This window comes from Lingula anatina, chromosome 5 (genome assembly GCF_051362555.1).
Source record: "Lingula anatina isolate TDL-2025a chromosome 5, LinAna3.0, whole genome shotgun sequence".
Lineage (NCBI taxonomy): Eukaryota > Metazoa > Brachiopoda > Lingulata > Lingulida > Lingulidae > Lingula > Lingula anatina.
Window position 1 is genome coordinate 2913057 of NC_141771.1, and position 22185 is coordinate 2935241.

The 22185-nt window shown below is 37.0% G+C and overlaps 2 protein-coding genes across 4 annotated transcripts; both read right to left on the bottom strand.

The window, feature by feature from the left end:
- Positions 1 to 10: 10 nt before the first annotated feature.
- Positions 11 to 10713, bottom strand: LOC106151382 (uncharacterized). 3 transcript variants are annotated; one of them, XM_087014000.1, is made up of 3 exons: positions 10589 to 10713; positions 2531 to 2767; positions 11 to 868 (listed from the first exon to the last, which is right to left on the bottom strand). In XM_087014000.1, the coding sequence occupies exons 1-3, from the start codon at positions 10665 to 10667 to the stop codon at positions 813 to 815; spliced, it is 372 nt and encodes a 123-aa protein (XP_086870126.1). In that variant the 5' UTR covers positions 10668 to 10713; the 3' UTR covers positions 11 to 812. The 3 variants fall into 3 exon arrangements, with proteins under 3 accessions (XP_086870126.1, XP_086870128.1, XP_086870127.1); XM_087014002.1 differs by having other exon boundaries at positions 11 to 1326; positions 10589 to 10682; XM_087014001.1 differs by lacking the exon at positions 10589 to 10713 and adding an exon at positions 6897 to 7579.
- Positions 10714 to 12001: 1288 nt separating this feature from the next.
- Positions 12002 to 20153, bottom strand: LOC106151384 (uncharacterized). Its single transcript, XM_013524614.2, has 2 exons — positions 19433 to 20153; positions 12002 to 14954 (listed from the first exon to the last, which is right to left on the bottom strand). Exons 1-2 carry the CDS (start codon positions 19503 to 19505, stop codon positions 14707 to 14709), a joined length of 321 nt encoding a protein of 106 aa, XP_013380068.2. The 5' UTR covers positions 19506 to 20153; the 3' UTR covers positions 12002 to 14706.
- Between the last annotated feature and the right edge of the window lie 2032 nt (positions 20154 to 22185).

Genomic DNA, 22185 nt, shown 5'->3' on the forward strand with positions numbered 1-22185 from the left:
AATAAACGCATTTTAAAAGGGTACTGCCATTTATTATATTTTCAAAAATTCCATTCGCTTTTGTGAAAGAATAGATGGATCTGCTGACAAACGAAAGAGTTAAACAAATATAAACAAATGAAGTATGACCTATAAAAGATACGATTTAATTTAATTAGATCAAAATACGAGTAATGAATATGAATGAATGGATGTGATTGACTTTTACCGATTTCTACTTATAAAACACATACAAAACACGAGTCCAGTAAGCAGTATATAGATGATGTCATATATGGGATTCCGTTTTTCCGTTGTGAGCTAAAACTAAGCATGTTGCAATTATATGCTGTTTCACATGTGAGTGATCTTTTTTCATCAAAACTATTATCGTCAAATAAGGTTAAATACAGTAGTCAGTGAATTTCCTAACTTAATTATGTTGGCCGTTTGTAATTATTTAAACCAAAATCATACAAAATCTGAAGAAATGATTTAACTTGGTTTACCAGAATTTAATGCACACAGCATTGATACTTTTAAGTTTAATGATTGGAGCCAACAGCTTTGTTCTTCACGACGGATTGGGAATATTAAAGTGTATATTTTGCTTGGTCCGGTTGTAGGTTTATTCGAATAAAGAATGGCAATTAAACATCACCATGTCCAGTTTCAGTTTCCTGGTGGGTTTTACGGGATATGGAGAAAACTTCGGATCTCATACCATCTGTCGTACGTGAATGCCCATTATTAGATTTGGTTTTCATTCTTTACGTGGCGGCTGTGAATTGATTTGCATTTCTGTCACTCTGAAGGCTCGAGATACATTTGGACTAAATCGTGATCAGCTTTGGTTGGTCTTCTCTTCCGTTCTGTATAATGATGCCAGCTGAAAGAAAGCGCGCAAGGGACCGTTACGTCACCAACAGTGATTTCGTATATATATATAACTGAAACTCTGCAAGACATGCACACCAGTTCTGACGTCAATGACTTCACCATGCACGTGTAAAACGAAAAACTGTTAATATCGCCATTTCATGAAGTGAAATAATCCATCCTTCATGCTCTCGTGAACGAAATATGGCATTCCAAATATGTACTTTTTTTCTGCAAGACAGAAGATTCTCTCTGAATAATATGCGCATTCTCCAAGAAGTAGATAAAACATGCGTGTACGCTCTGAAGAGTTCTAGTCAGTCGGCATGCGAGAAATGAAAATAGTATTCACCATCCATTCAATAAAATATCCATCCTTTTGTCATATAATAAGAGTTTTGTCCTTTGTCCAAATAATATAAGGTCTCCAAATGAATGCAAAACACTTTCAAACAGAACAGGGAGTTTCTGAAAAACAGAAATGATATGTTGAGTCTCTAACCTAACACACTTTTGCAAAACACGTGAGGAGTGAGAAAATCAAAAATACATCACAATTGGCAACGACATACTACAAGTATAAAATATTGTCCAAACTCAACTCTGAAGTCCTTGTTGAACAGATTTACGTATGTCATCAAATGTATAAAACATTCTTGATATGTGCATACTTCTAAAACTACGGGTTGTGACATGCACATTGAAATATGGTACGGGTGTACTTTATAAACACATGTGCAGTGTATATTACTACACATCTGAGCTCGGAATCACAAAAGAACAAAAGCCTTAAATTGATCTAAACCTTAAGACCCCCAAAAAATGGTCTACATTAGCTCAGTGTGAACTCGTAGGACTAATTGTGGTAGACCACTTAAAAGAAGTATTGTAAATAAAATTTATATAAAGTATTGATCTGAAACATTAACCTATTTTCGGCTAAAGTTCTTTTGTAAAATGGGCTCTTGTGCCAAAAAAATGTGCTTTTCACATGGAGCGATATACTTCAGCCATACAGTCTTTGAGAAGTTGACAATTTAATGGCCCAGCTATTACGTAAAAGATTCACCAAAACGAAGAATCCGCACTCGACTTAACCATATCAATTAGCTCAAAGCGAACTGGCAAAAGAGAGTAAAACACCCTGTACAGTAACTACGTGCTAGGACCTCCCAATATGGGTGGTCCAGGCCGTAAAGGTATACCGCTAGATGTGAAAAAGGCTTAGCACGCCATTTTTACCAACTTCAGTACTAGTGCTATACAAATAAATATAGATAAACCATCAAAATCTGTCTTGAGAAGTCGTGCGATTGATAAAAACTTTAATAAAAAGACAAAAGTATAAATAACCACGAAATAGCGAATATCTATGACATCACACGATACCCGACAAAATATATTTTGAAAAATTAGAAGAAATAGGGTGCCCCTTCCATAACCTATTTTATAAAAGAGGATAAAATGGTAAAAAGGGAAGTCGACAGAAGGATTTTTTAGTTACCGAGTACGAAAAAAAAAACGCCCCAAATTACACCATTAATTCAAAAATCATTTCATTTCTTGAAAAGAGAAAGAAAGAGAGATAATTAGCAAACATAGGTGGAGGGGTCCCTTTTGTAACCCACAATTATCTAAAAAAAATATTTTTCAGATTGCAATTAACACTTACATCCTCTACTGCAACCAAACATAGTCAGCAGACCCGGCTTGCACTGCTTCTTCTTATACACGCCATTCCGGACCTCGCGGCTGAACTGGGGCCAGATACGGGCCAGAAGGGAACGCGGTAACACGGGGTTAATAGGGAGAACCTGGGGCTCGTTCAGGTCGTCATTGATCGGCTCCATCAGAGGGTTCAGTGCCTGTCCTTCCTCCCCCGTGTATATGTAGCTGGCTTCTGATAGCCCTGAAAGGAATCAATGTGAATTATTTGTAACGGATGGGGTTAGTAATGGAACTAGTGTAATGATGCTGAAGGTTGGATTGAGTGGATATTGTAGAGGTATTCAGTTCCCTGTACCTTTAACGTTGTTCAAACGCCCAAAGGAATGCAAAGAAATTATCCAAAGAGAAAGGTTACTCTTAAGAACACGAGTATGATAGAACCCTCCCAATGTCCCAAACAGATATATATCTGATGGGTTCCATTAAAAAAAAAGATAGAAAGATAAGGTAAAGTACCTTGAAAATGCTGTTTTAGTAAAGTGCATTCTTTAACGACAGGTCCAATAATCTTTTCTTGACAACTGTTGCCCGAGTCTTTTTTTTATGGTAAAACATTTACGAAAAAATATATGGTATGGATACATCTTTTTATGAAAATGCAAATTAAATTAATCTAACAAACAATTTCGACGTTTTATTTGTAGTTTTATTTGCAAATGTAGGGTTTGCTTGACATAGTTTGGATGAAAGTTCAGAACTTAATGTTAGGTCATTTTACTTTCTGGAAGCTTCTGATGTCTGTTTGACCTTAAAATGGTATTCTTGTTTTCTTGGTAACAATGCAAATTGAGTTATTGGATCAATACAAGTTAAATACAAATTAGCACATGGAAACTTGTGCCGTCTTCAATTTCCACATTTACATTTATAATTATTTTGCTAGGATATCCAATTATCATTTTTTTTTTTTTTTTTTTTTTTTTTTGGTGTAATTTCTTGTAAATTCTCCCTGGAAATCTTCCAAAGAAAACTGTTCATGCACAAATAATGTTTCAATACAAATGACCAATGAACCAATGGTCTTTTATAAGACTTTAAAGTTAAAGATACATATAAAGCGAGCGTGGTTGCCCGGTCACGCATATAGACCACTTTTACTAATTTCCTATACCACTCTAATAAAGTCTACCTGCCAAGGGATAAACTGAATTAATCTCTAGCTCTGCCATGAAAAAGGTTTAAACTGCACCATCTCCAAATTTTTGGTGGTTTATTGCCGACATGTACTTATCTGACCTACTTATCTGACCTACTTATCTGACCCGACTATAAACAGCACAGAATGTAAGCAGAAATATTATTTTCAAATATTATTCGTTCTAAAATCATTTTTCGGGCATGGTTTGGTGGAATTTGGTTGGTTTATGTACAGCAAAAACTTGACTTCAAGTGCATCTGTAAAGTCAAGTCCACTGAGCCATGTAATAAAATCGGACCTATAAGCTAGAATTGAATAGTGTTACTCTTAAGGGGATAATAATAGAGTACTTCCACGACTCGATTAAATTTGCTAAGTATACCAAGGGACTTCAGAGAGTTTAAAACAAATAAGCCACATCGTCGATCTTTTGGTCTTCATTGACCACATTTATTGTCGTGTTATACTCAATGTATGCCAAGATGCATTTCAATTTTACAAAAGAATCACGTGCGCAGAGATATTTGGGCAGATGCCAAGGTAGGGCATGCGCAAAACACCTATTTATTATTTATTTTTTATAATTTATATTGTAATTCTATTATTTATATTTAATTGATTAATTTTCGTATGTTCCTCCTTTCTTTTTCTATCAGAGGTGGCGCAGAAATATACAACAAAATGATGAAAGTGGCATTTCTATCAGTGGTGTTTGGTTGGTATTTTCAAAACCAGTCGCCATGTGGTTTTTAAGTTTTTATAAAACGCCAAAAAACTGAAGAATGTCTGTATAACAATAGTCAACATCACCATTCGTATGAATGATTTGCCGTCTGCTATAACTGCATAAGTGAAACTCAAACTTTTCAAAATCTTTGCAGAAAACCCACATTTGAAAGGGATTTACAAAGTAAATTAAAGTATTTCACATTAGGATTGATTTCACCACCAGCAGCTTTATTAAACACGTTTTCTGAGAAAAATCTTCCATTTTATTTCACAGTACGTTTTTAAAATTATATGTTTCTAAAAAGAAATTTGTTAAAGCGATAATATTTTATTTCTGCAAAAAGCTTTGAAGAGACCACCAGCATACCACATTTAATATGCTTAGCAATGAGAAGGACCGAAGATGACATAGGCCTTACTACACACCCCATGTACAACACTTGTGACATGTATGTCCTTTTAAAAAATGAATGTATTTTGGTACTTTCAAGACCTGCAAGAGGCAACTTCAATTCAATGCCTTATACACAGAGAGCTGATTTTATCTTCCTTGACCTTGAAGTTATGATATGGTCATTCCATAATTCCTGCTCGTTAGCTTCATGACTTGAAGCGTTGATGTCAAGAGCAAACGTATTCATTATAATTATCAAGCCGGTTAGTAAGTGCAGGAAATCCACCAGGAATACCATGAATTGTTATGGTCCACGAATGCTGGCGAAATCGCAAAGCCGACTTGATTTAGAAAGCTTTGAAGAACTTTTCTTCTGGGATAGTCGGATAACAAATTACGAACTGTGGGATCAAAGATCGCCGTCTGCAAGGATTTGATAGAGACGACTTCGCGTCTACTTCTTAACGTGCAACTGCTTGGCGAGTTTGGTTCTTAAATGAAGAAACCTTATTTACTAAACACTATAAAATCAAAATGGAAAAATCGAACATCTGAACAATTAATAACATCATATAAGCGTTGAAAAGGCAATTACTCAGAGGGTATGCGCAAATATGATGTACTATGCATTAATACTATGCACACGCGCTAATAGGAAGTGCATGCTGTGTTACGGAGACTTACTATCCTCGTGCCAATTAAAGAAAGTGCTCCACCCAGCCTGTGCGTGGGAAACAATCAGGTATAGTGAGATGCACCCAACCAAACCCAAATACCCTCGTGGTCAATAAGTACTCGTTACAACAAGAGCGGAATTTTATTGATGAGCAGCCGGGATAAAATTTGCTCTTGCATGTGGGATAAGGTGGACGTTATTGACAAGTACATAACTCATAAGTGGTCATCTTTAAGGTCCACCCACGACTATCTTGATGCATTCATATTGGATTTATTACTTGAAATGTTTTGTAACGTAATAGATTAGGCTTGGGTTCACTGTGTGGCGTGCATGTCAACGAAAGTGCTGATAAAACACAGAACATGCTCGAAAATGTTTCAACGATGACGGTGTCCTTTTTGTGAGCTGTTTTCGGCGTCGTTGTTTCCTGTGGTTAATGTCACAAAAGAATAGTTGGTTTTAAATTGCTCTTCATTTAAATTCAAATTGAGACATTTCAGTTTAGGAAAACCCACTTGAATAAAGAGGGTGACGTTAACAAACATTACCCTTGTCTTTCTTGTAATAAAACGGGCGCCGTGATTCCTCAGTTGGGACACTACTGATTTATCTTGAATCAAAGTGGACTAAAAATGGAGTCTAAACTTTTGCACTAATTTGCAGATTAAAGTGCATTTGTGAAACGGACCTCTGATATTATTCACAGGTCTGTTTACGTTTGGTTGTTTTCCCTAAAATGCCATATAGTTTATATAATCACATCTGATTCTAGATCTTTAATTTTCTGTCCTTTTCCCGCTATCTAACTTCGACCCAAGGATGTTTTTCTTTTCAAAGCAGGATCAGCACGTCATTTCAAATAAAACGTGTTTGGTGTTGACCAATGAAATTAGTTTTATTCCGTGAAATATGTTGTAAGATTATGTAGCAGATCTGTATTGAAAATGATTCGTCTTTGAAAGTCGATGCATTCTTTTTAAGAGGAAGCATTAGTATTTCTGATTTCTGCTTTCGAGCGAAGAAAATTAACAATGCTTACTTGCGTAATGACATTGTTCATCGTAGTGACTCGTTCCTGTTAAATTCGTCGTTAACCTGGAAGACTGCAGCGTCAGCTTATATATCTAATTTGGTCTAACAGTCTGCTAATGATCGCACAACATATTAGAACAAGTAACTAAAGGAAAAATGACAATTTCGTATTCTGACTTATGCAAAAGTTATCAAATATCAGGAATATAAAATCCAAATTGAATCAAAATGCAACAAGGGTTGTACACAGATTTTACACTTCTGGTTAAGAAAAATCCTTTTTGGTCTCCAATATATAACAATAAATAACATAACTATACGGAAATCAGAGGACTTACCTGTACAATATATGAGGTACAGAACAGCAAGGAGGCACACCCCGATGCTCCACGATGTCGCGTTAAAAGTCTGCATATTAAAAACCTTTAAAATGTTCTTCTTTATATCACTGTGACCTTCTAAACGTTACCTCCTCACACGGTCTACGAAAAAACCTACGAAACCAAATGCACGCTACGGGTTGTTTCGCCCTCTTTATCTCTCTCTCTGTCTCTCTTTTCACTCTCTCTTATTACGTGTGTGTCGGTTACAACTCGGGGTATCTCCTTTATACCAATTAATGTGTCTCGTTAGTCGCCTCAGCTCTAATTAACGATAATGTGACACGCCACAGAATCAGTCCCCAGAAAAAAAAAATAATCCCCCGGATGACACTCGTCTCCGGAATACCTTGACAATGGTTAGAGTTACAAAGTTAGTTATTGTGTTTGAGCAACTACCAGCTCGCGTTGGGCAATGCATCAGCTCATCGACCACGCGTGTCACTCTAGGTGTCTACACTGGCAAAGTAGGTTTGACCCCAAGTCGGTCCTGGATCGACACGTTTTAGAAATGAGTATGACGTCAGGACGAGTGTTTCCACCAAGACATGTACATTAGGATACAATGGTTGTTTGCTTAAAAGCGTCCTCAATGTACCTGTTGGAGGCGCTCCGAAGTCGAACTCACCAATACCACGTGGAAACCAAACTTATACCACGTGGTGTCCTGCCAATGAGTGGCCATGCAGGGGGCGGGGCAATTACTTACTCGTGTTCAATCCCCACGTGACAGGTCGTGAAGGATAGCACATCTTATCATATTAACATATATCATGATTTAGGGTGTGAATAAAACTGCTACAAAACATCTGTTATCGCGGTATCGAAACGCAACTTGGGACGCGCTACAGAGATTAATTGAATCCCATTGAGACTGCTCCTCAAGTTAAACGCGTTACCAGCGTCTCTCTTGGCACGGACTAAAAGCGTTACTTAACGGTAAATGGAGAGCAAATTTACCGTGAACGGCACGACAACAGAGTGCTGTTCTGTACGAGGAGAGAAGACGCATCGAGTCTGTAGTGAGTTCTGGTGGCAATCAAATAAAATGGCAGATTTCGAGAACATTGAGCATGATTATACTTAGTGCCGCAGCGGGCATCACATCTAACAGACTTTGCCGGCCACAAGAGGGCTAGCATTATAGTTATTTTGGTGATTTAAGTAGGTTTATGATTACTAATAAAAGCAACTACGGGGGAGGCGTTTGCACAGTTAGTCACCTACGGGAACTACATCGTTTTGCTCTTTCAGCATTTCATGATGTATGAAATATTTTATGACTTCTAAATATGGAGTCTACGTCATAACACTAACTTTTCGAACGCAGATCCCCTCTTCTAAAAATAGCACGAACTGTAGTTTCAAGAAATTTGTTTAAAATTTCTCACCCATTTTTGGAAAAAAACTTGGCCTTATGACGAGTTACCTACACCACATGATAAACAGTGCCAAATCTTCGCTTTGAATTTTTTCGATCTTTTTCATGAATTGCAATGTTTTTTTTGTTTGTTTGTTTGTTTGTTTGTTTGTTTGTTTGTTTGTTAAAGGTTGAATTCTTCCATTATACATACGGGCATTATTAGTTTGTCTAATACATCCTTTTATCTGTTCTAATTTAATTGTTCCTGACAATGACCAGGCAAAAATGACCATGCATGTGATACTACTGCATTCCCTTACTACTAAACAACAAGGCTATTGGGTTCTAAACATTACAGTGATATGAATCAATCATGATTCTTACCAGTTGATAACTGGAGCCGACTTAAAATTACCCTTGGAATGTGTGTAGACTGTGGAGAAGAATCTGGCAAACAACCCACAAGAGTAGTTTTGTACACCTTTTTGAGGTTGACAAATTCGTTTTGATTTTGAGATGCCATGAGAAACCGCCCATCCCCGCACCAGCTTGTGAACTTAGATATGAGGATGAGAAACCGTGCCGAATTAAACTTTAGCCAAAATTAACAAATACTTATTCCCACGACTATAGAAGATTTTAGTTTTATGGTTTAACTTCATATTGTTAATGAAGAACTATGTGCACTTTGTGGCCTATAATGTATGCTGTCACTAGCTATTTCAGATGTATTGGCTGCAACAAACTTGTTTATTTTCTTCATTCAACATCGGAGTCAAACAACAACTAAAGGTTGAAATGTTTAAAATGGGGTGTTCAAGCCGTCGACTTCCTGTTATCAGTTTAGAACAGTTTTAGGTAAATCATCCCTGTTCAGGGCCTTATAGCCCTAAACTAATCACCCTATGGGACGGTTCCATTACACGTTTTCCGTACAATTCACTGAATACACGCCGTTTTAATTCATGAACTCTGTCTAATGGGTAAATTTGTGAAAAGGCCCATCGTGTAAAAAATTAATTGGTAAATTGAATCACAATTCAAATTCTTACACGCGAAAACTTACCCCTGGGTCAATTAAGCAAATTAAGCACAATTTTGTTCAAAAACCATGTCGGGCTTTTTACAAACAGTATCGGTAAAGTGAAGCTGCTATTATTGTAAAACATCAAACGGCTCGTCCTGGACTGTGTTCATATAGACTAATAGAGGCATGCTGTATTTCGTAACGCATAATATATTAGGAACGGGTTCTAAATGCTTGATAGACTGTTTGGTTAACTGACAATGCTGGAACAACATGTACCGATTTTACACGCCATTTCAATTTGGACCTTCTAAAGACCGTGATGGACCAAGGGTAAAGATGTTTGAGGAGCAGTAGTTACCAAGTGTTGTTGTCTGCTTCTAAAAATACATGTATGATAAAGCCAAAGAATAAAACAAGGACTGAAACTATCGTTATAACGCATGCCTTTTACGTCTTGTTATATATAACCTGGTGTTCCCAAAAATTACACTACATTTAAAGTGAATTATGGCAAAAAAGGGGGATTGATGATCAGTAAAAAGGGCAGGCTATAAAACGGCCGATTTAAACAAAAAATCGTCAAGGCTTTCAATCCCCTCGCCCCATTCTGTCCACCCTCCATTCTTCATCGTCACCCGCTGATCACATTAATGGTCAAGTTGTCATTGTGTTTATGATTGAATGACTAAGCCGTTTTACATAAATATTTGAAAGTAGTGAAGAGATCTATGTGCAACAGATTATGAAAGAGACCGTTGATTCATTACTCCTCTCCGTTACAGCTAGCTATCGTTTTGGTAATTGCAACATCGCGAGTATGCCTTCATTTTGAATGTTTTTACACTTAAATTGACATTTAAATTAATGTCTGGCTTTATTTCGTAATGATCCCTTTAAATCACAACACATTTGTTCTTTTTGATGTGTGTAGAAATCGATGAATACTTAATATTGCATTTCTAATTGTAGACATAAATTTCGGATTCGCCTATTTATTTTTCCTGCGAAATTAAAGCCTTCTAATCACTTCGTGACAGCATTTTTTCAAGGTCTTCAATGCAAGCTTATGCAAACCAGCTTCAGATGTTGTAGACGACATTTCAAACTGGGTTCTCTTTGATACTGACCTTTGGACAATAACCGAGGAATGGAGATTTCATGTAGCTCACTGTCTATCCATTTTGTTATATTTAAGATAATAAATTTATCATGTACCATCGCATTTTTATTTATGATATATGATTTATAATAACTTACCAGGTACAGCAAAGAAACCATGAATTAATGAATCTGTACTTGGGAATGTTAAACACTGGGGTGACCTTAGTGAACACATGCACAGAGGCTAAAGATCATGCTTAGCTTTGGGAAATAGCTTTCTTTCTTATCAAACCGCGGAGAAGGATATGAAGCGGACTGAAGCCTCAGTCGGACAATTCCATATTTCTTAAATACGACGAGAAAGAAAGCTTATGTGTATCAGTAGATTGGCAGGACGATCTCCTTTCTTGAGAGAACAATTGGCAAAGGAAGCCACCCCATTATCTGTAGATGAACATCCTCGGCGGTGGGATTCAGTGGAAAAAGGATGGACAGATACCTAATTCGGTTCATTACGAATTTCTGTACAACTAAATTATAGATAATTGTGTCCATGGTGCACCCAATATTTAGGTTGTTGTTGTGGAGAGACAGTTAGGCAAGCAGATAGACCGACAGAGAACAGATAGATAGACAAATGGGATAAATAGATATGAAAACCACATACGTATCAACAAGCGATTACAAACTTTTGCCACTCCGTATTTCCCTGCTCATCCCCATTACTTAGTAATCATCTTTTTATCTCTTAACGCCTAATACTTAATTGACAGCCCTGATCTATAGCACGGAACCATCGCAAATAGTGTTTCATCAATATTTTAACGATAATAATTGTTTCGCCGCAATTCTGTCATCACTTTTCTCGGGTGCGGGCAGGCAGGCAATTTAGTTAATGGAATTCGAATCGAGAGCGTTTTGTTCCCCTGGGGTCTTTTACCGCGAGGATTCGTATCCCAACTAGATCTTTTGTCCTAAATTGGTATTTTTCTGCGTGTTTAGGACAGTTTAATGTGATCAGGGTTGTGGTTGTGTTGTTCCGCGCGTCGGATTGATAGGAGATCTTTTATTTATTGACAACCGCTATTTCGTTTATGTGACAGTGCCTCTCGATATTATGACCATGCAATCCTATTTCTATTGTATGGAATGTTGTAAAAAATGTCTTGTTTTGAACTTGATGACACATGAAACATTTTGCTTTTAGGCCAAACAGGTATTTAGGGACTGATTAATGGTTAACATTTTTTTAGGAAATTGATTTTTTATCGGACCTGTTTGATTCGCATGAAAAAAATACATTGAGCATCGGTTTGGTAAGTTGGAAAGATTTACATTTTGACCACAGAGAACTCTTAATGTTGCTTTATGCTTAATAATCGCTCGCACTGTGAATTTGATCCCCCCCTCCCCGTCTCGAATCGTTAATTTGGGCTTTCTTTTTCACAAATGGCCATTTCTTGAATAAGGACTGGTTAAATAACCCTCAGAACTCATTTTATTTAACTGTTGCTGCGTCACCTCAAAGATAAAGAGGTGAGTTGAAATACGTAGAAATATTGCTGATTCGGTATATATTTATTCCGAAAAAATGTACAAGTTCGCACATGGTGCCTGAAACATTAAAGCAGCTTTTCTAAATACTCCATAATCGCTTGCTTTCAGAGTGGTGTTTCAAAATCCAATAATATAAAGAACGGAACTTTCTCATAAATCAATTATAATACGTGTATTTAGCTGAGAGTGCCACACATAATGAAACAAATCAGAATGGTAAAGAACACAAATCTTGACCAAAAATATACACATATTCAATAAGAATACTCTCGAAAACGTGGGTATCTAAGTAGACAGTACATGAAGAATTTTTGATGATTAGTTTTAGATGGAACCTAAGTTTTTCCTACCCCGTTTAAATTATCTAATAGAAAGTAGAGACATAAAATGACCTTTGTGACCTTTCTTCACGACATTTTTTAATGTGAAAGATCATAATAGAATTAAACCGACCGTGAAGGGTCCACATCGAGTTAACAACAATATCACGCGCCTTGGTTACCGCAGTAATTGGACCTAATTGCAATTTGACACGTAGAAAATAGAGAGCCATGCCCATAAATGATGAATGGGCTATCAGGTTGATTGGGTGGGTCGTTCGCTCTCACAAATGCCACGGTAAGTTGTGGAAATGTGTTTTACGCCAGGGGTAGCTAGTTTTAGTCATAGAATTGGTGTAAGCCTTTAAACCAAATTTTTGGTGTATTTCTGTATCTTAATGCATAATGGACCAGTTGATAAAAGTAGTACTGATCTGAACCAACGACTGTGACTTTCTTAACTGTTATGAAGCAGCCATCATATTCTGTTTCATTGTCCCACTACGGATATATCTTGGGTATAAAAGTTGACTAAAAGTTTGGTCTTAAAGTTTAAACCAGTTTTCGGGCTTAAGTAATTTTGTGAAACAGGCCCCTCGTGTCATGGTTGGCTGCGTGTCGCATAGAATCTTTTCCAAGATACTGGCAGAGAACTTATGCCCACGTGCGCACGAGCACGATTTCGCTCACGTGCATGGGCGCAGTCATTCAAATGTGATAGAAAATATGCATGATAATGCACAAGTACAACTGTGAATAAAACAAACTGTATTTAAAAAAAGCAATGTTTCAATAGAGATTCTGCATAATGTGAAAAATCCTTGATATTAGGCACCAACATCATTTTTATATTATATTGATTTCTGCCCGTGTGTGTTTGTGTGTGTGTGTGTGTGTGTGTGTGTGTGTGTGTGTGAGAGAGAGAGAGAGAGAGAGAGAGAGAGAGAGAGAGAGAGAGAGAGAGAGCAAGCGAAGGATAGATAATGAGCTCCTTTAAGAATTTGGTAACTGAAGTTTTCTACAGATCCACACCAACCGTGCCTTATCCACTCTCATCCCGAAAAGGAATAAGAGCACGGGGACATATTAAACCCAATGCCTTTTCCCAGTCACCTGGGCTTTTTCTCGTAACTAACATGTTCCAATGCATTAACAGAATTTGGAATCTTTACGTGATTGCTTATGAGTTATCAAGTGGCATAAGCGGCAGAGAAACGACTTCCTGGATGACTGGAACCGCCAGAGAACAACAATGCTCAATGCCTTGACAAAGAATACACAGTTACATTCGATTGCTCAACAGCCACCAGAATTAATATTGCATTAGAGAAGGACCAAGTAGCCATTGTGTTAGTTGTTCAAGCCAGTTGCAGCGGAGAAGAAACTAACCAGAAACACAACAGCCAGTCCATTCTTGGTCTTCCATCTGTCTTATGAGAAACATTGATTTTTTTTTATTTACCAGTAATTGTTTCTCAGGGGCTCGTTTCAATGTATTTTGTTGAGAATGTAGGTGGTGTGCAACGGATTTTTTCCGCATCTAGCAGGGCAAAAATCGATGATTAAAATAGTATCGGTTCGTATGTACAAAATTTTATGAATGAAAATCACAGAAGGTTTAAAATCCGCACAACTAGATCAATTCGGAGTAAACTCTAGGTACCCAAGGATATAGAATCCAACACAGATAATATTTGTTTAAAAAGACCTTAAGATGCAGCATAGCTCAAAAAGCCGGTTAAAAGGGCTATCGTGTGTTTGGATACCAAATTACAATAATTATCCACACTGACAGTCCTGTAGTGACTCTAAATCATGCAGTAAAAATCATTGTCAGCGTGCGTGCATTTAATGTGACTTAAGATAGCACAATGCTATAAATCTAATATTTTACTTTCAAAGACAACTGTAAGTAATTTTTAAAATTATTTCATCCTTTTTTTTTTCTTTTTTATTCTTGTCTGGGAAGCAGTTTCCATTTGGTTGGCTAAGATGTCAGATTTTCTTGTCTCCTGGGTACAGTTAGTCAAGCCCGCAGTACTGAAATATCTCGCCTTTTAATGTTATGTACATCTTCGTATGTTTTTGCGTCCGAAACAAATAATCAAAAATACAAACACAGAATACAAATACAGAAAATAAAATACAGTAATGGCAAATTCACATTTGTACGTCTGGGATGCTCTATATGCTGTTTGCAAGAACATAGCAAAATGGCAACACCACGTAGTGTCCTTTCTGGACCAGTCGTGCAGTTCTGAATGTAGGTGGCATCATTGTATATTTATAAGGCATGTTTCAAGAAACAGATCTAGGCAAAATTGGCCATGTGGTATCGCCGTTGCAAAAGCTGCGACATCTTCGAAAAGTCATTTTAAAAAAACAATATTTACTAACTTAACATCTGCTCGTCCCAGAGAAGAATTCAGGCTGACATTTTCTTTTCCTCAGGTACTCGGCAAAGCCACCAGCATTACTAGGTCTCCTCTGGTTCAAACGCGCCAAAACAAAAGACGGCAGAATGTCCCGCACACGTGGCACGTCATTGTCGCGGTAATTCCCTGGTAACGATACATAGATGTCGCTGTTGTCCACTGGACCTTGCCCCTCGCTGTATTCAGACAATGGTAAACTGGAGGCCCACGCTGCAAATAAAAAAAGACATTAATTACATAGTTTTATGTAGTTCATGTTGTTCAGAGAATAACGTGACTTTTACCGAAAAAAAGCGTTTTTTTTTACTGCTTGCTGTAATAGAAACAATCAGATGATGCACATGTCATAAGGCCAAGTTAAAGAAACTTAAAAGATAAATAAATAAATAAAACTTCCCTTTCTTAAACTCCCACCCCACAGCAATTTACACACGATCAGAAAATTTTCACTTTCTTTTAGCTCAGTGTTGTCACTCCCCTTCTATCGTTTCCATTCATTTCACCCCTTTTATCTCAGGGGGATATGTTTATTATACTCGCATTAGCCCAGTTTCTCGAATGTTGTCCTAAAGGCGCTGATGTGTTAATATCTTCCTCTTTGGCAAAGTGCAAGTTAAACTTACAGACGCCTGCCGGAAGAGCATGCTCGAGTTCTAAACGATTGACACTGTATGGGTAGTTTAATTTCAAATTATCCACGTCAGTGACTCGGCAGCAGATGGCATGGCAGGCCTATGGAGTGTCTCTCGAGGGAAATCTGTGCTAACGAACCAGATTTGTCGATTTACTCCCCGCCATAAAGACTCATTGGGGATTCCGATTATTAAATGCTGAGTCGGCTGCGTTAGGTTCATTTAGAAGGAGATACGTGGTCAAATGTGCACCATAGCGACCCCAGAGTTCTACTGAAATATGGTACGAATTCTGCAATGCTAAAACTTAACCAATATCGAAACACCCACGCAAACGCTTCAGGAGATTTGAACCAGCCATCCTATCTGTCAGAGGACTCATGCCAACCTTGCCTGATGGCAATCTAATAAAAGCTAAGACCTCCCAAAACTCTGACTTCTTTTTTAATATAAATTTGATATGAAGGCTTATTGGATATAATTTTTTGAACACTTTACCTGTTTTTGTGATTTTTAAGATTAATATGGTAGTGTTCATTTCTTCAGGCCCTATTAGAATACAGGAGAAGGGGATGGAATAATTTGATGTGAGCTGAATTATAAATTTTCGTTGGTATATTTCCCTGCAAACATATTATATCGGGCACTGTTGTTACAAGTGGCCTAACTTTTTCTTTCCTTTATATTTCTGTCTTAGTGCGTGTGTGCGTGTGTGTGTGTGTGTGTGTGTGTTTTTTTTTTTTTTGCAAATTACTTTTTCATATTCAAATTCTTATGTCATATTCTAAAATTAAAAACCAAAAATATCCAAATGCAATAATATCAAAAAGGGTATATGCAAAATCGAGAAAAGAATATTCAAAAAGGAATTTTTCATATACGTTGATACATCTTTGCTGCATTTTCCGAGACATACCTGTAAATTATTATTAGCATCATTTTGATGATGTTATAGAAATATCCGCTTTCATATGCATATCGTATGCACAGCGAATGCTTTTTTGAGATTCCTTAAATCTTATTACCTAATGTTGTTTTCCGATTCACCGTTTTGAAATTTAAAAAAAAAATAAATAATAAATAAATAAATGAATAAAACAAGCGTAGGAAAGAGGTTAAGACTGTATATCTTGTATGGCAGTCAAAAGAGAGCACCAAGCACAGTTCTATTCTAATAAAAAAACTCACTGGGAGTCAACTGTATAATTAAGTGTCTCCGGAGTACGTCTAATCTATAATAAATCTAATTTTCCCCATTACCGGGATGACTTAAATGTTATTGAGACATTGTACGATTTCCACAGCCAAGAAATCTCTACTGGGGCTCACATTGGCAGTGTCGTTCAACTGTATATTCTATATTTTATTATAAGAGGGCATTTGAATTAGGGCGACGGCTGAGCGAGGTAAAATTTTGATGGCCATGTCTACTTAAAACTTTCATTAAAGCTCTCTCTATCAATTTTTTTTTTTTTGGGGGGGGGGGGGTAGCAGATGCGAATATACATTTAAAAAGGTTTCGTGTACTTTTCAGACGCATAGGCCGTCTAATACTCTAAAATATGCCAATATAATTCGAAATGTTCGCTAAACACGTACGACCGCTCTTCATATTGCAAGACAAATAGCGGGTTTCGTGTTTAAGAATATATATATATATATATATATATATATATATATATATATATATATATATATATATATATATGGTATGATTGAATAAACTAAAAAAAATGATGGATAACAAATAGATGGAATCTAACAATAATGTATAGTAAATTAGTTCTAAATTTGATTTTTGTAAACTTTTAAGAAGGTCACAGACAGATGAGTTCGAATTTTAACAGATAATCAAAAAGCTATATCTCAGATACAAGGAAAAGATGTTTCTGACGAATTGTTTGAAATGTATTATCTTCTGGCCATACTTTCTGTTGTGTGGATGTATTGATCATTCATATGTGCATTTATTAAATATATATTGAATATACAGACTTGACATTTAATATGGAATATTTCAGTTTCGAAGGTATACCTAGGTAAAAATATGTTCTTTTTTCAAAAAACTCCGATCTCATATCAGATTTGTGAATGTAAAAGTGTGAAGTCAGGTGTGTCACTACCAATTAACTGACTTTCATGTCTGTTGTGCTGCTACATTATGTAATTTGCAGTGATTTAATTGGGTAGTGTTCCTTTGGGCTGATCAAAGCTTGGCTTAGGCAAAGCTTGGTTCTGTCAAAAAAGTATCCATATTTCGGCAACCATTGCATAGAAGAATTTGAAATTTTGCATGCAAGCGGTCAGTTTTGCAGTGCGTAAGATGAGTCAAGTATTGCATTACAAATTTGTTAATCTAAGGCAGAATGGCGCGAAAAAGACAGACATAACCAGACAGATCATAGCGCCAAATGGAACGGTCCCCAAAGTTTAATAGAGTAATGCCCAGACTGATGTACCTACACAGAGGTCACCCCCAATTTATCAAAATCTTACCTACATGGTACAGGACCCACTGTCTTTCGGGATACGCTGCTGCAACTAAACAACAAACACTTAGTCCGTTCAGAACGAGGGGTAAATTGCCAATAAAATGCGTTTTTCAAAGCCCTTAGCGAACACCAAACTGGTTTTAGCAGGTAAGAACACCAAACGACCTCCGAGGCACCCACTGTATACAGCAAAGCATCGTCGTCTGTTTCTCTAATGAATTGGGGGCCATGACCGTTTCTGGGTAGAACACTGAAACTGCGTGGCTTTCTTTATTGAGGTCAGATTTCAACTGAACCGCCCAATTAGTCAAAACAGAGTTTACAGATATCCAGAAGAGGCCTACGACGAAGCATATGCCGGGTCTAAAGTGACAAGGGCAATTGACAGCATCAGTATTTGGAGTAGATACCACATTGGTACCAAAACACCAATGGTAGTCATAGACGAAAACCTGAACCAGATCTAATTAAGGAATAATGTCGGAACCACTTGACTATCATTTGATAGGGGGCACCTTAGGAACAATTCTAGGGTGCACGATGAGGTTGCAGATTCACATAGAGCTCTTTTAATAGCAGATAACTTACGGAACCAAGGGAATGAGCAGCTACCCTGGTCATCAAAATCGCCACATTTGAAGCACATAGACAATATTTCGGTAGACCATTACTCGCCAATCAACTGCCTACATGTCCTACAACAAAACTGGACCAGATTGGACAATTTTAGACCGATGCCTGGAATGCTATTCCAGATTGAACTCTAAAAACCTATCCCCAAGGAATGCCTTGACGCTTAAGAGCGCTGGCAACAGCAACGAAGTGGCCAGGCGTAACAGCGACCATTACTGTGACTAGCAAATGACATGAGGGTCTTTTGTGGAGCGTATTACCCTTTTACAGACGATAATTTGAAAAATATGGAGATCCAAAATATCTCTTTTAATGGAAGTCGTATGACATAGAATAGGCAATGTGTTTTTGTTTGCTTCTCTGGCGAATTCCATTAATGAACTGGTGTCACAATGACATCAAAGAGATAATTTAAAGTTATTAAAACACGATTTTAATCCTTATTTTCATTTATCAGTCAGCAAAATGGGGAAAAACTGATAAAAAATTATTTCGAAAAAAATATTCCATATTAAATGTCAAGTCTGTATTTAATAAATGCATGTATAAACGATCAATGCATGAGACTCAGAGAGAACAAATGACTTGTTGATTTATTTTATTAAGCGAAGTAAGAAAACCCCGTTATAATAATATTATCATTAATAATGATTTAAAAGAAACAAATAAACAAGGAAAAAATAACTTAATCGTGCATATTGAATTGTTTAACAAAATCTCACTCATAATGAAAAATCAGAACCGAAAATCATGCTTTTTTTTCATATTAAATCAGATTTAAAGTCAATTGGTTTTGTATGAAAAAGGAAGAGGATAGCGTAGTAAATCGTCATCTAGCATTAGGGCAAAATAATGATCATCCTAATGTAAAATCACTAGAAAATAATATTTATTTTTAAAAAGTCTACGAATTTTTAAAAAATTATCTCACCTGTAACTGCTAGAAGTACTCCCAACACGAATACCACTCTGAGTGAAATCAAGTCTCTCTTCAACGGCTCCATATTGTCCTTTTGTAGTAACGGAAATATTCAAAAAATCTCCACACAAGACAAGATAATGCTACAGCTCAACGGACTTTCTCCTTCAGCCTCCAAACTAAGTTAATATCCTTTTTGGCTATGAGCTCTCCTTTTCACCTGGGTCTTCTTATAGCTTTAGTCAGAGGGCGAACGAGATCAGAGAATGACTGGAAAGATCGACGACGTACATAGATAAGGGGTGGGTCAATTACCGCGATGGAATTACGGCGTGTATGTGACAAAGTGGGATGTGGTTCTCCATTTATCACTTCCGATTTCAGACGGTGTTTTAATCTCTTAATTGTTCAAATATGCATATCAAAGGGACTTTGTCGACTTCTGTTTATATTGACATATATCTGCGCCAGAAAATGACAATTTGTTCAGTCACTTATAACTAATCACGTCTCTTTTAATGGAATCAATTAGCTGGAGAAAGCCTCCATTTTTTGCCGCGGGCAAGTTCACGATTGAATAATAAAATCGCTATTGTTGCGATCTTAATGACGCTGTTCTTAGTTCGAAAATTCCCAGTAACGAGTGACTTGACAACCCACGTTCTATCAGTTTAAAGTAACTATTTTGAACAAAATACCATACGCCTAGCAGTTTTATTGCAAAAAAAAAAAAAAAAAAAAGTAAAGCCTTACGTCATTCGGATCGAGTCAGGGAGGATCAAAGCTGTGCATAGTGAACGTGCCCCCATGCGTAGTACCTTCCCACAATAAAATGGCGTCAAAAAGCGTTCATGCCTACGCTTCGATCGGTTTAAAGCCCGTTTCTATAACCACTGAAAGCGAATTTTAAATAGGTATTCCACGGAAGTATTTATCTGTACCAGAAGGAATTGCGTCTCGAGTACACTTAAAAAGATGTAAAGAGAATTAAACGTGAATTAGAGAGAACTTTTGTAGGTCCCTTTACAAATCACATCCAAGGGCAGTGTTTCGGAATTTTTGTTCCTTCCCTTGTCCAATTAGATTTAACAATAAAATGTGACAGATTTTTGGTTGGTATACATGTACATACCAAAAATGTTTGCATATGTTTGCTTATTATTCCAAATTCTCGCGGAGATAAAAATGTTTCGCTAAAAATTATAAATACACAAAGTAGAAATACTAACAAGTAGTCGTGTATGTCGTAGGCCTATACAAACAATAACATACTTTGGGTGTCAGGTAACAGGCCCACACCAAACTAAAATACATTTAAGGATAGCGGACACCTGTAGGCCAAATGTTGACATCTAAAACGGATCTTATTGCTGTGGAACTCGAAATCATTCCAAGACTTTTTCTTTCATCTTGTCTAAAAATAAAAAAGAAAATAAAAAAATCACTGGTCTAGAGGAATTTGCTCATTTTTTAAACTTTCAAGCGTAAAAGAAATGAAAGTGTAGGCCTATTTTTGTATATGGAATCACGGATAACAGAATCACGAATGCCGCAAACAATTTACAGGAAAACATCAATTCGATGATGATGATGATGTCAAACAGACAGTGAGTCAATGTCAGTTTGAACCATTCAGGCTCAGCAGGTAGCAACGTGAAATACCAAAGTGCAAAAACACCACGGCTCATTGCACTGACATAGGGGTAGGGATCTGATGACTCTTGAAGCTGTCTGTAAATTCGCATCATTCAATCTGCTATGAAAGTTATTATATTGATGATTCTGGCTCGCAAACGTGCAGGTTTTACCATTGATAGGGGTAAGGCCTACTATATATCCTAGGTGGGTAAAGTTTAAAACTTTCTAGGGTTAAGATGAACCGTGTGGACGTCACCTCCGCATGAAACGCGTTGATGAAAAAACACAGTTAAAATTGCTTACAAAAACATTATCTTGCAAAGTAATGGTTAAAATAGTAACCACGGGCAAAAGAAATTGCACAGCTGCATGGAAAATAACGCAATCTAAGTACGCCCGCATATTTTTTTCTCCTGAAAAGAATCGACGAGTATTGAGCTTATTCAACTTGCCACACCCTTGTTGGACGCTGAATCTTCAAGAAGGCGGACAGCAGAATCTTTCTATGAACAGAGTTAGTGACATCAGGTAGGGAGGCCTGAATGCATGGGTTTCTTCTAACTCGTTGTCCGGAAAATTGTGACCATTTATTTATTTATACCGCCCGGTTTTATTCATTTCATTATTTTTTGTCAACTTCTCCCCATCGAGAACATAGATACCAACAGAGAATCGACTATTTGGTAGTGGACAATGATGAAGAAAATTCTTCTCAGTAATGTTATAGAGACCAGCTAAAATCCCCCATTAAAATTCACTTCGGAAAACCAAAGAATCCCACTTGGGCCCATGCGAAAGCGTTACCGAAGTCGAAGACACGACCAATAATCGTACTAAATTGCTTCTGCTTTTGATTCAGAGATTGATTTTTCTCTGTTGCATTGTTTCTATTTATTGCGCTAACGGGGTTTCGTGGGCACTCCCTTCAGGTGGAAATTAGCCGTCACATTATTGAGTACAGGGTCGTCAATAATTTACCGTTCCATTGTTAGGCTACTTAGACTAATATGCACGTGGGCCTCGTATGTTAAACTTGGCTTTGAATTGATATTTGATTGGATATAAATGAAGATGTCAAAATATAAAGTTAAAAGGACAAAAACATCCAAGGAAACCCATATCGGTAC

What these genes read in the sequence shown, in the direction of transcription:
- LOC106151384 (XM_013524614.2), bottom strand. Translation starts at nt 19,505, where the DNA reads ATGGAGCCGTTGAAGAGAGACTTGATTTCACTCAGAGTGGTATTCGTG. An exon ending in AGTACTTCTAGCAGTTACAG is followed by an intron (nt 14,955 to 19,432) that starts GTGAGATAATTT and finishes TTTTATTTGCAG; the next exon opens with CGTGGGCCTCCAGTTTACCA.
- LOC106151382 (XM_087014000.1), bottom strand. Translation starts at nt 10,667, where the DNA reads ATGTGTTCACTAAGGTCACCCCAGTGTTTAACATTCCCAAGTACAGAT. An exon ending in TGGTTTCTTTGCTGTACCTG is followed by an intron (nt 2,768 to 10,588) that starts GTAAGTTATTAT and finishes GATTCCTTTCAG; the next exon opens with GGCTATCAGAAGCCAGCTAC. An exon ending in GTTTGGTTGCAGTAGAGGAT is followed by an intron (nt 869 to 2,530) that starts GTAAGTGTTAAT and finishes GCTTTCTTTCAG; the next exon opens with CTGGCATCATTATACAGAAC.